The 14,485-nt window shown below is 42.7% G+C and overlaps 1 protein-coding gene across 17 annotated transcripts in view; it reads left to right on the plus strand.

Annotated features, from left to right (window-relative positions):
* The window catches only part of LOC122554240 (receptor-type tyrosine-protein phosphatase F-like), a 469,298-nt gene that overhangs the window by 158,374 nt on the left and 296,439 nt on the right, over window positions 1-14,485 (plus strand). For 16 of the 17 annotated variants that reach the window (XM_087990512.1, XM_087990511.1, XM_087990513.1 and 13 more), the window contains one exon: window positions 445-597. The exons of the other annotated variant lie outside the window; for it this stretch is intronic. In XM_087990512.1, coding sequence (XP_087846638.1) covers window positions 522-597 — 76 coding nt within the window. In that variant the 5' untranslated portion in view covers window positions 445-521. The remainder of the gene's footprint in view (window positions 1-444; window positions 598-14,485) is intronic. 17 annotated transcript variants of the gene reach the window in all.

A 14,485-nucleotide genomic window follows, 5' to 3' on the forward strand; every position in this document is an offset into this window, starting at 1 on the left:
GCAAGTCCTTCACTTCAGTCTTTATTTTATGCTTCATGGATCTGGAACATGTCCAGAATTTACCAAACATCATTTCTAAAAGTGGATGAACCTACCAAGTTTTTAACACATGGATGTATATTTCCATCACCATGATTTCAGATGAAAACTCAGTGCTGCAAAATTTGCATTTTAACGAGTTGAGATTTATGTTGAATGAACTATACCAACTAAAGTCTAGTTTCCACATTAGTTTGACACTTGGGTTCAAAATATCATAAATTAGTATTTTGTAATAACTACTACAATTCAGAGAGATTATTGAGCAAGAAGGATGTGTTATAATTCCTGAAGATCTTGGCTTTGGCCTGTAAATTACCACAACTGAAAGGAAATACTCTTGGCTATTTGATAATCAGTAATGAGAATTAAATTTGAATAAACCTATAATATTTTTACATACAGGTATGAATATTTGAGGATCAACAACTGGGAGGATTGGTATCTGGACTTGAGTTACAGGACTACAGCCACCCTGGAATATGGTACTTCAGTGCTGGAAAGTGCTACCATTCATGGTGATCCTGAGCTATCTGGCAAAATACATCCAAGCAGATTGTGAGTATAGTCATTAAAAGGCCAATCCTATTTTTCATCTTTAAACTGTCTTGGTATGTGTGAATTTGTTTGAATGTGGAGGATTGATAAATATGAATAAAAGTTGAAATTAATGAACCTGGAAGGAACATGAATGATGTTGAGGTGCTGGTGTTGGACTGGATTGAACAGAGTCAAAAATCACACATCACCAGGTTATAGTCCAACGGATTTAATATACCCTTTAGATTATAACCCATATCCAGTATAATATACCCTTTGGACTATATTGGTATTGGTGAGAATGTGTATAAGCAGGCAGGGAAAGAATTAAATTCTAAGGTTTGTGAAATGAGGCTCAGCTGAGCATGACTCAGGTCAGATAGGAACTTGCCGTTAACAATGGGGTGCTGGAAGCAAGAGTAATGGGTTAACAGGGTGAAAAAGCATTCATTATGTAGAGCCATTTAACAAATGAGGTAGCATTCAGTATGTGAGGTCATCTTAACAATATGAAAAGTATGCATTATGTAAAGTCACTTATTCATTGTGTAACAGTTGATGGCTTAATCTTTACTGTTGATACTCGTTGATTGTAACGGTCACTCAATTAATATGTATGTTGCCTTATCTGGATGCTCCTCCCTTAAAATGACTATATATATAATTCATTGAGAAACTACTGTTCCAGAGAAGACCGTGAACTCATGTCCTTTTGCACATGGGCAATCATTCTCTCTCCCTTCAGGGCTCAGAATAAAGATAAAAGAGGTGAAACTACTCTGTGTCTTTCAGCGTTTTGCTTTGACTGAGAGTGATGGGAAATGAAATGACATCGGGGTACAGAATGGCAGATGTTAACTGCAATTTGTATAGTGGATTTTCAGATTACAGTGGTACAAATTGAACAACATTCCAAACTAACAAAGTATAAACAAAGCAGGGAAGTTTAAATAATTCTCATCTGAGTGAGTATTTTTTCTGTTTTATAAATTTCATATGATATCAAGTATAGTTGTCGATTTATAAAACTAAATACCCACAAACTCTGAAATAATCCAAAAGGTTTGCATTAAATATTTTACTGTCTTCTTCAAACAAAGAGAGATGTTCAAAATTTGCTGTGAGAGTTTTTAAGATCCATTTACTTTTCGCCAATCTATCTTTGAGGTTTGTGTATTTAACTACTAAATTATTGTGGACAAGATTTTTCAGGTGTTCACTTGATGGGAACTGGGAACAGCAAGAAAAATGTTAAGCAAGGTCAACTCTTATATTAGTGACAGATTATAGCATTTATTAATGACAGCCTCTTTCCAATGGCCTGTCTAATCTGATTGTGTTACTTTAAAAAAAGAAATTGGCCAAACTAATGTATAAATGCAAAGCACAAATTTCATATGTACCTTTCTTAATGCTGGTCAGGTAGGGACATCTCAAGGTTTTTGATAGATTGATATTTTATCCAGATTGAGCTATTAATCCTCAGTGGAAAGGCATTCATATGACCTAAATTAGGAAATGCTTTATTTTGTCATTTTATACATCTTATTAAAATTTAGTTTTCTTTTTTCTTTCTGGAATATGTTCACCTTGTGAATATGTAAATCTTTGTGTGTAACCTATGAAGGGTGGTGGTGGTATGTCAAAAAGAAGAAAAAGTGTTAACATTCTGGTACTGAATTGTAGTGATTTTAACTTGTTTTTCAATTCCCTTTTTAATTACAACTAACAGTGAGTAAATTTTCATGAATCCAATTATTGAGCTGTACCATATTTGGTCTTAGATTAGCTTTCAGTTAAATTCTTGGGAATTTAAAGTGATCTGTTAATTTATTTACGAAGGAGTTGTAGTGATTGTCATGAGATCAGCCAGGTGACATGATATAAAATGAGTTCCTTGATTGGAGCTGTTATCCAGTCCAATCAGGGAGCCCTGGCTGATAGATATAAGTAGGAGTATTAGAGGTTCTCTAAGGGATGGCTCTGTGAGAACTGGGTCAGTGTCAAGGACTGTGCCAGCATCTGTGGCTGATGATGTCATCATCTTTTGAAACCACATCCAAACCTCTGAGGTCACCAGCATCACAGTTCAACCAATTTGACCTCTGTGGAGTTAGTACAGGAGCTAGAAGTAGTTCTAAATGTTTGTAGCTTCCAATTGGAGTAATCACATATTTCATATCAGAAAGGCTATTCAGAGCAACTGAACTAGAAAGAAAGGAGCCAGCGCCTTCTACTTCTCATCCTTCTACTCATCATACAAGTATTAAAACCAAGTTAGAGGATTCAGTTTGGGTCTTGTTTTATATAAATGTAAATTTTATAGTGCCATGAATGAGCGGGCTGGGCAGATTAGATAGGTCGAAGGTGTTTATGCTTGTAAAAGAAACTAGAACATTTGCATAGGGCACAGATTTAAAGTGAAATGCAAACAAAGCTTAAGCTTTTTCACACAGTGGGTTGTTAGGGAATATGCTGCTTGGAAATGTACCAGAGGCAGGTTCCATTGAGACATTCAAGAGGGCATTGGATGGTTTTCTGCATAGAAATGGTGAGCAGAGATATGGGACTTGAATAGGCACTTCAAAATAGACCTGGCCTAGGAAAAATGCCAGTACAGGTGTGATGGGCTCAATAATCTCCCAGTGCACCAATAATTCTGTGATTCTGAGAATGAAAGCCAGATTTAGAATTGAATTTGTGATACTGGAAATTGTGGAAACAATTTTTAATTAAAGTAATTTGGATTCTGGGTAATCCAAGATGGAGGACAGGAAAGCTTTCTGGCTCTAACAGCTGCTCCTTTTTTGAGGTATTTTAGGTGCTGGAGGTGATTTCCTCGAATTCCAGGAGCAGCAATTACTGTTTTATATACTGTTGCATTGTTTTGGAACTTTGGAAAAAAAAAGTCAAAACAACAGCAGTTTTAAAAGGGAAAAGAACAAACAAAGGAGGCACATGGTGAGCTTAGTGCAAGAGAGAGAGAGAGAGAAAGAAACTGACACCACAGTGTACCTGCACAGTTACTGCCTTTGCTGTTTGAATTCATGTATCGCTAGGCATCAGAGTGCACCTTGGAAAATTAACAAACAGTGAAATTCTCAACTGATCTTGGAGGAACTGTTTGGGTGAAGTAGACAGCACAGAATCAGATAAGTGAATTGTTTTAAGTGTCGCCTACAGAAAGTCTGCAGTAGTGAGTAGAGTGGATTGTTTCTCGATTATATGTTTTTTGAGATATGTTTCTTGATTAAACTTAAAATATAAGCCACAACTATTAATTTAACCTGGGACAGTGTTTTGTAAAGGAATAAGACGGTGTTATTTGCTGTAGATTGTGAAGGGGAAAAAATGGCCTTTAGTAGAGTGATATGTGCTTCTTGTCAGATGTGGGAGTTGAAAGAGAGTTTAAGGGTTACTGCGGATTATATCTGCAATAAATGCTGTTGGTTGCAAATCTTATCAGATCGAATGGATTGGTTGGAGAGAGTTAGAAGCAATGAGGAATTTGCAATAGCAACAGTATGTGATGGATGGCAGTTATGCGCTGGGGGGAAAGTCTCAGATACAGTCACATAGATGGGTTAACTCCAGGAAGGGTAAAAGAGGTAGGTAGCTAGAGCAGGAGTCTTCTGTGGCTATATCCATTTCAAACAAGTATGCTGTTTTGGAAAATGTAGGGGGTGATGGATTCTATGGGAACATAGCACGAACAGCCAAGTTTCTGGTATTGAGACTGGCTCTAATGCAATGAGGGTACGTCGGGTTCCAAGAGATCCATTTTGTTCGGGGATTCTCTAGTCCGTGGTACAGACAGATATTTCTGTGGTCAGCAGCGAAAAATCAGAATGGTGTGTTGCTTACCTGGTGCCAGGATCAAGGATGTCTCAGTGAGGGTGCAGAATGTTCCCAAGGGGGAGAGGGCCAAGCAAGAGATCATTGTCCACATTGGAATCAATGACATAGGAAGAGGAAAGGTTGAGATTCTGAAGGGAGATTACAGAGAGTTAGGCAGGAATTTAAAAAGGTCCTCGAGAGTAATAATTTTTGGATTACTCCCAGTGCTACGAGCTAGTGAGGGCTGTATATCTCTATGACTCTAAATCCTGGTAGTACTCATGTTTCCTGTTGCTACAAACTTTACCTTTACTTATCCAGATTGATTATGGAGGAACAGTAAAATTAACATTACTTTAGGCATAACATTCATTGTTAGATATTGTTGAAGGTTTCAATTCAGGTTTACTTAGTGGGTTTGATAGTCGTGTGCAGTATTTAGTCTTATGGATAACGAAGTGGGTTGCAATCCTGTGAAATGAACAACCCTGGTGTTTACTATGTGAAAATCTGGCTGGATATTTCCAGTTCCAAATTTAGGAACTTTATTACGACGTTGAATTATTCTTAATTATTTGGATTATTTTAGCATCTATGCATTGAAACGCTTGTGTTTCAATGCATCAGTCCCAATCCCAAATTATAGGAAAAGTATTCTGAATATACTGCACCAATTTGGCATATAGATGTTTGAAGATGTTATTACACATCTCTGGGGCAGATCGGCCATGAATCTAGCCTCCAGGCTCAGAGATAGGAATACTACCACTGCTCCAGAAGAGCCCCAAAATGCTCATGAGTATATTCTGACCTCTCTTATATGTCACTAAAAGTTCATGTTCATGAAGTACAGAATGTAACACCCCCAACTTTTAAATAATCATATTGCCATCAGATGAGATAGCGTTTCTTTGAAAAACAGACCATCATGCAGAGTCTGTTTTGAACCCAGTTTCAAATTTATACTGCAACTTCAGCATTTGTAAAGGTTTTATATAATTTAAAGCAATTTGTCCAAGGCAGTTACTGTTTGGAATTAACCTGCTTCCATATTATTTTGAAGAGTTTGATTTCCTTTGAAAGTATGAACTGTTAGCCAAGCTGTTTAAAGTTGGAAAAAGATGACAACATGTATAAAGAACTTTATATAAAGGAAAGATTTTCTGAAATCAATGAAGTAATTTATAAGAAACTCTCCCATTTTAAATTTTATTTCTAACCCACATATTTAAGGGATATATTTACGAAAATGAAATGTTGCCAGCTCTGGCTTAATCTGTGATTCAGTTAAAAAACATACACCATTCAATGGGTATTGAGTTAGAAAGATAGAGGCTTGTAGCTCTGAATTTCTTCTTTTGGATCTAAAGAAATGGAAACTTAAACTGGCCCAGAATATGAAAATATTGCAACACTATAATGTCATAAAGCAATCAACTATCAACCTGTATATCATGAAAATACAGGCTGTGTTGAAGTGGCTTTGTAACTGAGAGAGAACAGGCGCTTCCAGCTTTGATTTATAACTTTAGTCTAACAGCAAAAAGCAAATGTATTGTTTAATTATTCATGACAGCTCTATTAATGCAGGAAATTAAGACATCAGGAGCAACTTAAATGGTGAACAGGAGACCCAATGAAAAGATGATACAGGACACCTGAAAGTGCTACACTAAAATGGACTGAATGTGTTCACATAAATATTTTACAGCTTAAGAAAATGCATGTAAAGTTATGACTTAAATGTAACAATGCAGCAATATCTTGTCAAAGACAATATTCTGATCTAATGAAGGTATCAGTTGAAGTTAACAGACCTGCGATGACTGTATCGGCGCCGCCTCGTGCTCCCACGAGGAGGTTGAACAGTTTATCCACTTCACAACACCTTCCACCCCGACCTCAAATTCACCTGGACAGTCTCAGATTCCTCCCTCCCCTTCCTCGACCTTTCTATTGCTATCTCAGGCGACCGAATCAACACGGACATCTACTACAAACCAACCGACTCCCACAGCTACCTGGACTACACCTCCTCCCATCCTGCCCCCTGTAAAAACGCCATCCCATTCTCCCAATTCCTTCGACTCCGCCGCATCTGCTCCCAGGAGGACCAGTTCCAAAAACGCACATCCCAGATGGCCTCCTTCTTCAAGGACCGCAATTTCCCCCCCGACGTGGTCGACGATGCCCTCCACCGCATCTCTTCCACTTCCCGATCCTCCGCCCTTGAACCCCGCCCTCCAACCGCCACCAGGACAGAACCCCACTGGTCCTCACCTACCACCCCACTAACCTCCATGTACAGCGCATCATCCGCCGCCATTTCCGCCACCTCCAAACGGACCCCACCACCAAGGATATATTTCCCTCCCCTCCCCTATCAGCATTCCGTAAAGACCACTCCCTCCGTGACTCCCTCGTCAGATCCACACCCCCCACCAACCCAACCTCCATTCCCGGCACCTTCCCCTGCAACCGCAGGAGGTGCAAGACTTGCGCCCACACCTCCCCCCTCACCTCCCTCCAAGGCCCCAAAGGAAACTTCCATATCCGCCACAGATTCACCTGTACCTCCACACATATCATCTATTGCATCCTTTGCACCCGATGTGGCCTCCTCTATATTGGGGAGACAGGCCGCCTACTTGCGGAGCGTTTCAGAGAACACCTCTGGGACACCCGGACCAACCAACCCAACCACCCTGTAGCTCAACATTTCAATTCCCCCTCCCACTCCACCAAGGATATGCAGGTCTTTGGACTCCTCCATCGTCAGACCACAGCGAAACGACGGTTGGAGGAAGAACGCCTCATCTTCCGGCTAGGAACCCTCCAACCACAAGGGATGAACTCGGATTTCACCAGTTTCCTCATATCCCCTCCCCCCACCTTGTCTCAGTCAAATCCATCGAATTCAGCACCGCCTTCCTAACCTGCAATCTTCTTCCTGACCTCTCCGCCCCCACCCCAGTCTGACCTATCACCCTCACCTTGACCTCTTTCCACCTATCACATTTCCGATGCCCCTTCCCCAAGTCCCTCCTCCCTATCTTTTATCTTAGCCTGCTGGACCAACTTTCCTCATTCCTGAAGAAGGGCTAATGCCCGAAACGTCGATTCTCCTGTTCCCTCGATGCTGCCTGACCTGCTGCGCTTTTCCAGCAACACATTTCCATCTCTGATCTCCAGCATCTGCAGACCTCACTTTCTCCTCAAAGACCTGCGATTATAACCAGCTTCAATTTCACAATTGTTTTCTGGTGCTGCACCACTCTCTTGAGTGAATTTAGTAAGTTAGTGTTGATGGACTATCATAAGCAGTTTGTACACATGAATGTATTTTTAACAGAGGGAACAGCTCTTGTACTTTAAGAATAAATCTTTATCACCTAATTTGGGCACTGGCCCCCTTACCACCCCTCACCCATCAGTTGATTCAACAGTTTGTGATGATGTGTGTGTGTAGTGAAGACTCAAGACACATCGAATGGAATTTTCCCCTCCCTAATGTGGCATGGACAGTGGAACGACAGATGGGGAAAATATGTGAGAATTAATAAATCAGAGTCTCACATAGAGTAAATATTTCCATTGTTCCCTTAGCTTTAAATGATGACTTAGAATCTTGCTAATATATCTGCACATGTCACTAATAGCCTAACAAACCTTATTTAATTGCCATTTCCAATTCTCCCCTTCCCTAGAAAAAACTCAGTGGTGCACATTCAGAGCTTGTAAGCCAGAGTGAGTATCTGGCAGCTGCAGCTAGCCAGTTACTAGTCCTGGTCATCACCTAACTGTGTCTTCAGCACACTGTCCTTGCATGTCCTCTTGGCACCTTGCTTTTTGATCCTTCATCCATGTAAGTTGGCAGTGGCAAGCCACCTCAAATAATAACCACCTCAATAAGTATACCGTTTTGGATACTGCTGGTGGGGACAGCCATAGTTGTCAGGTCTCTGGCACTGAGCCTGGCACTGTGGCTCAGAAGGGAAGGGGGGAAAATAGAAAAGCACTAGTGGTAGGGGACTCAATAGTTAGACGGATTGACAGGAGATTTTGTGTATAGGAACAGGACTCCCGGAAGGTATGTTGCCTCCCTGGTGCCAGGGTCCGGGATATCGCCGATCGGATTTACAAGATTCTGAAGGGGGAGGGTGAGCAGCCAGAAATCGTGGTACATATTGGCACCAATGATATAGCCAGGAAAAGGATTGAGGATCTGAAAAGTAACTGCAGAAAGTTAGGTTGGAAGCTGAAAAGCAGGACAAGTAGAGTAGTGATCTCAGGTTTGCTACTGGTGCCACGAGATAGTGAGATGAGGAACAATCAGCGAATGCAGCTTTACACGTGGCTGCGAGGCTGGTGCAGGAGTGAGGGCTTCAGATACCTGGACCATTGGGATGCCTTCTGGGGAAGGTGGGACCTGTACATGAAGGATGGGTTGCACCTGAACTGGAGGGGCACAGATGCCCTGGGTGGGAGATTTGCTCATGCGATTCGGGAGGGTTTAAGCTAGTTTGGCAGGGAGGTGGGAATCAGAGCCACATGTCTGAGAGGGGGTCAGTTGCAGGTGGGAGAGTGACAGGATATATTCAATCAATCAGGAAGGTTTCTCATGCGTTGAAACAAAGGGATCGGTGAAAGTGTGTCTGCTTTAATGCAAGGAGTGTCTGGAATAAGAGTGACGAACTTAAAGCATGAATCAGTACTTGGGGCTACAATGTTGTGGCCATGACAGAGACGTGGGTTTCACAGGGGCAGGAATGGTTGCTTGACATTCCAGGGTTTAAAAAGAACAGGGAGGGTGGGAAATGAGGAGGCGGTGTAGCATTGCTAATCAGAGAGGGCATCACAGCTACAGAAATGAAGGTTATTGAGGAAGGTTTGTCTACTGAGTCAGTATGGGTGGAAGTTAGGAACAGCAAGGGAACAGCCACCGCATTGGGGGTTTTCTACAGACCACCTAATAGCAGTAGAGAGATTGATGATCTCATAGGCAGGCAGATTCTGGAAAAATGCAAAAGTAGCAGGGTTGTTGTTATGGGTGATTTCAACTTACCCAATATCGACTGGAACCTCCTAAGTGCAGATGGTTTGGATGGTGCCATTTTTGTCAGGTGTGTTCAGGAGGGTTTCCTTACTCAGTATGTAGAAAAACCGACGAGGGGAGAGGCCATTTTGGATTTGGTGCTCTGCAACGAGCCAGGACAGGTGTCAGATCTCGCAGTGGGAGAGCACTTTGGTGAAAGTGATCACAACTGCCTCACAGTTAGCATAGCCTTGGAGAGTGAAAGGAGCAGTTACCGAGGGAAGATATTTAATTGGGGAAAAGGAAATTATGACGCTATCAGACAGGAGTTGGGAAGTACAGACTGGGAGCAATTGTTCCACAGAAAGGGCACAGCAGACATGTGGAGACTATTTAAGGAGCAGTTGTTGTGAGTGATGCACACATTTGTTCCTCAGAGATGGGTAAGATTAAGGAACCTTGGATGACGAGAACAGAGAAATTTCTCGTCAAAAGGAAGAAGGCAGCTTATGTAAGGTGGAGGAAGCAAGAATCTAGTACAGCTTTAGAGGATTACAGGCTAGCTAGAAAGGAGCTCAGAATTGGTCTGAGGAGAGCCAGGAGGGGGCATGAAAAAGACTTGGCAATAAGGATTAGGGAGAACCCAAAGGCATTTTACTCATACGTGAGGAATAAGAGAATGATCAGGGAGAAGGGAGGGCCGATCAGGGATAGCATAGGGAACTTGTGCGTGGAGTCTGAGCAGATAGGGGAAACCCTAAATGAGTTTCTTGCTTTGGTTTTCACCATGGGAACTTGTTGTAAATGAAAACTTAGAGGAGCTGGGATACAGATCAAGACTGATGAAGTTGATGTGCTAGAAATTTTGGAAAACATTAAGACTGATAAGTCTCCAGGGCCAGACCAGATTTATCCAAGGCTGCTCCGGGAAGTGAGATAGGAGGTTGCTAAGCCACTGGCCAGGATGTTTGCCTCCTCACTCTCCACAGGAGTTGTACCGGAGGATTGGAAGGAGGCGAATGTTCCTCTTTTCAAGAAGGATAATAGGGAAATCCCTGGCAATTATAGACCAGTCAGTCTTACGTCTGTGGTCAGCAAAGTTTTGGACAGAATTCTGAGGGATAGGATTTATGACTATTTGGCAAAGCATAGTGTGATTAAAGGCAGTCAGCATAGCTTTGTGAGGGGCAGGTAATGCCTCACAAATCTTATTGAGTTCTTTGAGGAGGTGTCAAGACAGGTCGACGACGGTCGAGCAGTGGATGTGGTGTGTCTGGACTTCAGTAAGGCATTTGATAGGGTTCCCCATGGTAGGCTCATTCATAAAGTCAGGAAGTATGGGTTACAGGGAGATTTCTCTCTCTGGATTCAGAATTGGCTGGCTGACAGAAGGCAGAGAGTGGTTGTAGATGGGAAGTATTCTGCCTGGAGGTCAGTGTTGAGTGGGGTCCTGCAGGGCACTGTTCTTGGGCCTCTGCTCTGTGTAGTTTTTATAAATGACTTGGATGAGGAGGTTGAGGGGTGGGTTAGTAAATTTGCAGATGACGCTAAGGTTGGAGATGCCGTCGATAGTATAGAGGGCTACTGCAGGCTGCAGCGCAACATAGACAGAATGCAGAGCTGGGCTGAGAAATGGCAGATGGAGTTCAACCTGGATAAATGCAAAGTGATACATTTTAGAGGGTTGAACTTGAATGCTGAATATAGGATTAAAGACAGGATTCTTGGCAGAATGGAGGAACAGAGGGATCTGGATCCCTCAAAGTTGCCACCCAAGTGGATAGGATTGTTAAGAAAGCATATGGTGTTTTGGCTTTCATTAAAGGGGGATCGAGTTTAAGAGCCACGAGGTTTTGCTGCAGCTCTACAAGTCCCTGGTGAAACCACACTTGGAATATTGTGTCCAGTTCTGGTCACCCTACTATAGGAAAGATACAGAGGCTTTGGAGAGGGTGCAAAGAAGGTTTACCAGGATGATGCCTGGACTGGAGGCTTGCCTTATGAAGAAAGGTTGAATAAGCTCAGACTTTTCTCTCTGCAGAGAAGGAGGAAGAGAAGAGACCTGATCGAGGTGTACAAGATAATGAGAAGAATAGATAGAATCAATAGCCAGAGACTTTTCCCCAGGGCAAGATTGACTGGTATGAGAAGTCATAGTTTGAAGATATTAGGAGGAAGGTATAAAGGAGACATCAGAGGTAAGGTTCTTTACGCAGAGAGTTGTGAATGCATGGAATGCATTGCCAGCTGTGGTGGTGGAAGCAGAGTCATTGGGGACATTTCAGTGACTGCTGGACATGCACATGGATAGCAGAGAGTTGAGGGGTGCATGGGTTAAGTTACTATATTTGACATTAGGATTAAACCTCAGCACAACATCGTGGGCCAAAGGGTCTGTTCTGTGCTGTACTTTTCTATGTTCTATGTTCTAGATCAGCAGCCTCACTACATCATTGTGCCTGATTTTGGACTAGTTTGCAGACCACTTTAGCCCTTCAGCATTTTGGACTTGTATGCTTTTGACAGGTCACTTTGTGCCCATGACAGTGCACATCTCATGCATGTACAGAGGATGACTCTTATGGCTCTTCTAACTCACTTTCCTAGCATTCGTTAATTTTGCACTTAGTTGGTGATCGTCAGTTTCTCTGTCTTGCATTGCATTTCAGTGCATAGGATCTTCAATGCTCAACTTCAGGCTGCTGGCCTTGATGTCTTGCATTGGTTGTTAGTACAGAGGGAAAGGCAGAACAATCAAGCGGGTGGACATTTGGTGTGTGGCACTGTGCTAAGTCAATGTCCCACATGCAGAATGTGTCAGCAGCTTACATAGCAAACACACTATATGTGTTTTAAGCAAATGCCTTTCCCTCTGCACTAACAACCAATGCAAGACACCAAGGCCAGCAGCCTGAAATTGAGTATCGAAGATGCAATGCAAAACAGAGAAACTGACAGTCTCCAAGTGCAAAATTAATGAATGCTAGGAAAGTGAGTTAGAAGAGCTATAAGAGTCATCCTCTGTACATGCATGCGATTAGATTAGATTACCTACAGTGTGGAAACAGGCCCTTTGGCCCAACAAGTCCACACCGACCGTCTGAAGAGTAACCCACCCATCCCATACTCTACATTTACTAACGTAGCTAACACTATGGGCAATTTAGCATTGCCGATTCACTTCACCTGCACATCTTTCAGATTGTGGAAAGAAACCGGAGCACCCAGAGGAAACCCACGTAGACAGTGGGAGAATGTGCAAACTCCACATATACAGTTGTCCGAGGCGGGAATCTAACCCGGGTCTCTGGCGCTGTGAGGCAGCAGTGCTAACCACTGAACCACCACGCATTGTCATGTGCACAAAGTGACCTGGCAAAATCATACAAGTCCAAAGTAAAGTGTTGAAGGGCTAAAGTGGTGTGCAAACTGGTGTGCAAGTGAAGAGGGAGCAGTCAGTTGTGGGCAAGGGCATTGCAGTCACTTCGGGTGGCACCATGGCCAGGCAGGCATAGAGGTCTTTGTTTTTCTTCCAGGGACTGGGCCTCCATAGTTCAAATCAAACTTGCCAGGAGATGACCGGTATTTTATTTGGGATGTTTTACAGACATTATCTAGGAGGTGGGGATGGTACTTTATCTGCAATGAGACAAAGGGAGGGATTGAGTATGATGGAATTGGATGGAATAGCAATTAGTACTGATGCATGAACAGTAGAGATGGTGAGGTATTGCCAGTAAGTGAATAGAAAGCATCGAAGGCAGAAAGATTAAGTAGGAGAAAGTGAGGACTGCAGATGCTGGAGATCAGAGTCAAAGAATGTGGTACTGGAAAAGCACAGCCTGTCAGGCAGCATTTGAGGAACAGGAGAATCGACATTTCAGGCATAAGCCCTACATCAGGAAGATTGAGTAGTTTGGGAGGATGAGATTGTTGAGAGGACACAATGCACGCAGTCGTGAGAGTTGTTGTCCATGAGCCTGGGTGAAATTTTGTGGAGTTGCAGAGTTGGAGTGAGTTGAGGCTCTGTGAGTGTGTGGTGGTATGGAGAAAATGGTAAAACTTAACACAGTGGAACATGGAAGATCATTGATTATTTCCCTATATTGCTGAGTGTTCCTTTTAGTCTGGGTCACAGCACTGACTGGGGAAGCTATCTGGTTCCAAGCTATCTGTGTCTGGCGGTGTGGCTGCTTGCCATATTCATCAGAAAAAGGACTGCCCTTACCCTATTGCCTCATCGTCCAGCACCTCCAGGTGAGTCGTGAGCTTTCCTTTCTGGAAAGTCCTTAGTGATGATGGTTGCCCTCCACTGAAGAAGCAATTTTTGGCTTGTATCTGAAATGGTGTGCAACTGGGCTTCAAATATGACACTGGGAGCAAGAGTGCTGCGAAGTCCTAGCAGTAGCAAGCATTTCCACAGTGTCCCAAGATGCCATGAGAAATACACTGAATGACTACTGGACATTTTTGAATTGAGACACAAATCCACTCTTTGTTAGGGGCAGGGCTGTCTTGGGTGAGAACCAGTGACATACATGTACAGCAACTTTGTTAGGAACAGGGCTGTCTTGGGTGGGAACCAGTGACATACATGTACAGCAACTTTCTGGGGGTAAAAGAAAATGTGGAAAGATGCTGTCTGCAGTTGCATAACAATATTATCTCCTGCTTGTCGACCATAGTGAGAAAAATGACAGTGATATGATGGGGCACGATATCTCCTGGGCCAGGGCAGGACTCTGGATCCACAGCAACATCCCTTTAAATTTCTATCTTTAAATCACCACTGGTTTTGAACTCCTTGTGACGTGTCAAGCTCCCAGTATATCAGTATAAATACCTGGAAGAGGCTCCTGGCTGCAGGCTTTTACTTTTCCAAGGGTACATTCATTTGGCTGAAAGCCCAGAATCTCATAAAAAGATTATATGGGTGCATTTGTTGACACAGGTGCAGGGAAGATTGATGGCTTTATTATGTTATAAGCATTGTATTTTTGTGTTCTGTATTGTCAATGGCTGAGTGTTTATTTT

This window comes from Chiloscyllium plagiosum, unplaced genomic scaffold (assembly GCF_037043375.1).
Source record: "Chiloscyllium plagiosum isolate Xiang-an unplaced genomic scaffold, Cpla_swu_hap1 HiC_scaffold_9, whole genome shotgun sequence".
NCBI classification, from domain to species: Eukaryota; Metazoa; Chordata; class Chondrichthyes; order Orectolobiformes; family Hemiscylliidae; genus Chiloscyllium; species Chiloscyllium plagiosum.